Source organism: Merops nubicus, unplaced genomic scaffold, assembly GCF_000691845.1.
Source record: "Merops nubicus isolate BGI_N331 unplaced genomic scaffold, ASM69184v1 scaffold46753, whole genome shotgun sequence".
Classification (NCBI taxonomy): domain Eukaryota; kingdom Metazoa; phylum Chordata; class Aves; order Coraciiformes; family Meropidae; genus Merops; species Merops nubicus.
This window is the reverse complement of record NW_008601826.1, coordinates 18,238-20,522: the sequence shown is the minus strand read 5'-3', so window position 1 is coordinate 20,522 and position 2,285 is coordinate 18,238. Positions and strand designations below refer to the sequence as shown.

Below are 2,285 nucleotides of genomic sequence, written 5' to 3'. Positions count from 1 at the left end.
TGCTTTGCAAGAAAGTCGGAATTATTTTTAAGTGTTTTATTTCCACTGGTTAAGTAATACTTTATCTGTAAAGTACATTGTGAGGCAATGCATGATGAGCAGGTTTGAGAAAGCCTCTGTTATGTCAGCAGTCTTATCAGACAGTTTACCTGTTTGAATGGCATGCAGTGTAAAAATCAAGTACGTCTGTGGATATTTCCTTATTTTTCCACTTCTGTTGGAAGATAACTCCAGTATGAAGACAGGTCAGCATTATTAAATGCAAATTATTTTTTTTTCCTTTTATGCATTGGTCTAGAAAATTCTGTGAACACAAATCCCTACAGTAACAATTTGCTGTGAATTAGGCCCTGGAACATTTCATATATGCAAATTAAGTAGTTATGTTTACTGTGTATTTCTTTGCAATTTGCAGGTTCCTATTTCAGCAGTCAAATCAATTTGCTGATATGGAAAAAAAATACAATTTCTTAAAGCAAGAAGCTGAAAAATTCCTGGACATGGGAAATAAAGTTAACTTTATTTCTGAAAAGGTAATCATTAAGATCTTAATTGGATAATCTCTGATGGACATTTGTCATTGTTTTACTTTCTTGTCATTTAGTTAAATTTAACCAACAGTTTTAAAATTAATTTTCGTACTGTGTTCTACTTGCCTGTGAATAGGCCTCTGGAGAATATTTCATGTGACTAAATGTGTCAATCTGTACCATTCTTCAGGTATGTCCATATAGTGGTTATATCTTAGTATTATTTTTTTAGACACTAAACTATTTTAAAAAACTTAAATTTATGCAGATACTTCATTCTACCAGTACTGTTCCATGTATAATTCTAATATACATTGATTTGAAGAAAATTTACAGGCATTTTTATGTAGTAGACCTGCTCTAATAATATGAAAGACGTAATGAAGTGATAGTAATTTTTTTTTAATTGGCATTTTATTTTCTTATTTTTCTGTCACATTGTCAAGTAGAAACATGAGCTGGCTGCCAAATTATCCCCCGATATCTGACAGAATGGTAGGAGTACAGCATGGCTTATGTCAGTGATGTTGTTTTAGTACTGTCCTCATAATGATGTAACTTATATGTGAGGTAATTTAGATATTTATATGCTATATGAGATTGCTTCAGATTGCAAAATGTTGCATGGGATTTATGTAGTGTGATGTATTTAAAAAACAAAAACAAAAACAAAAACAACCGAAACAAACCAAAACCACTATAGAAAATAAGGGATTGACAACAAAGATAATGGCATGTATTCTATAGAAATTCAACAACAAATATACCCCTTTATGTGACCTTTTCATGCTAGCTTAATATTTTGAAGATGAAATATGAAAATTAATCATATAGGAGCTATGTAATAAGGGACTTTTTTCTCTGTTAAATAAATACAAATGGCTTTCTATTCTTACTTTTGCCGAGTAGACACAGATATTGTTTGTGTTACAAATGCAGCTTGAGTCTTCTGAAAGTATCCTACAAGAAGCTGCTTCATCCATCTCTGTGATTACTGAATTTGAGCAGGAAATACCTTCTCTTCATAACATCATAAATGATATTCAGAACAATGAACAGACTCTCTCTCTAAAGATGCAGAGCATTAATGAGAAATTCCAAAATGTTACAAATTCCTGGAGAAGAAGCTTGGATGAAATGAATACGAACGCTAGTAGTTTGAAGTCTGAAGCAAAGTCCATCCATACAGAAGTTACTTCGCAAATTAATGAAGCTGACCAAAGAATTAAATCCCTTTCCGAAAGAGTAAGAGATCTGGAATACAGTACGACCAGAAATATTAGAACACTAAAAAGGCAAGAAGATGATGAATTCTCTAGAGTTGAACAAAAGTTGAACTTGCATGCAAAGGCAGTTGAAAAGCTAGAAGAAGAGCAGAACAGTCTGGTAGCCAAGGACACAGACCTGAATCAGAAACTTGCAGACTATGAACCTAAAATTGAGGAGTGCAAGACCCATTTGCCAACAATTGAAAATGCTATTCATGCTATTCTTAGATTATCAAGTGAATTGCTAAGTATGGAGAGGAAGATTGAGGACATGACAACACAGCTGTTTACTGTGGAAAACGATATGTTGAAAACTATTTCTGATACAGCAGTGATGCAGAAGGTTCTTGAAGGCATACAGGACAATCACAGCAAACTGAGAGTGCAAAAGGAAATTGTGGTTTTAGAAGAAGTAGTGCATGACATTAAAGTATCTTCAGAAGCAAAAGAAATAACTTTAGAAAACTATAATTTAAAAAATGACTAG

General features: G+C 32.9%; 1 protein-coding gene across 1 annotated transcript; it reads left to right on the top strand.

The window, feature by feature from the left end:
• Nucleotides 1-415: 415 nt before the first annotated feature.
• LOC103770829 (inhibitor of nuclear factor kappa-B kinase-interacting protein-like) lies at nucleotides 416-2,285 on the top strand (the record flags this gene model as incomplete). Its single annotated transcript, XM_008938105.1, has 2 exons — nucleotides 416-533; nucleotides 1,470-2,285. Coding segments are annotated over 2 exons (934 nt in total), but the record flags the coding sequence as incomplete, so codon positions are not given.